At 60.9% G+C, this 512-nt stretch overlaps 1 protein-coding gene across 1 annotated transcript in view; it reads right to left on the reverse strand.

The window, feature by feature from the left end:
- The window catches only part of PNPLA7 (patatin-like phospholipase domain containing 7), a 48,924-nt gene extending 48,832 nt beyond the window's left edge, over window positions 1-92 (reverse strand). The window contains exon 1 of the mRNA XM_014529692.1: window positions 61-92. Within this exon, the coding sequence (XP_014385178.1) occupies window positions 61-90 (30 nt within the window). The 5' untranslated portion in view covers window positions 91-92. The remainder of the gene's footprint in view (window positions 1-60) is intronic.
- Window positions 93-512: the final 420 nt, after the last annotated feature.

Here is a 512-nt window from a genome sequence, read left to right on the forward strand (position 1 = left end):
AGCCCCCACCCCCACCCCCGGTCCACAAAGCCCCCCGACAGGGAAACGCGGGCTCCCTACCTGCGGGCCGGCGTGCTCCTCCTGCTCCATGGCTGAAAGGGAAGCGAACGGTCCAGGTGAAAACGAGAAAGACGTTCCCACGAGGACGAGTGTCCCGCCTCCCGCCTTCCCCTGGGCTCCCTTCCGCGTGAAGCGAGGTTTTCAGCCCTGGCCCGAGGGCCCAGGTGGCTGGCGCATGGCCCTGTGCACCAAAGGTCACCAGCGCCATCCCGGTCTGGGCACATGCCGGCGGCAGGCTCAGTCCCGCTCAAGCCCCAGCAGCGGGAGGGCTGGAGACAGCCGGTCCATGTTTCTCTCTCTCCCCCTTCCTCTCTCTAAAATCATTAAAAACATATTAAAAAGGGTTTTTTTTAAAATTATGTTTTCAGCTTAGCCAGTTTGGCTCAGTGGGTAGAGTGCCAGTCTGCGGACCTAAGGGTCCCGGGTTCGATCCGATCAAGGGCATGTACCTC

The sequence above is a fragment of the Myotis brandtii genome, unplaced genomic scaffold, assembly GCF_000412655.1.
Source record: "Myotis brandtii unplaced genomic scaffold, ASM41265v1 scaffold691, whole genome shotgun sequence".
In the NCBI taxonomy this organism is placed as follows: Eukaryota; Metazoa; Chordata; class Mammalia; order Chiroptera; family Vespertilionidae; genus Myotis; species Myotis brandtii.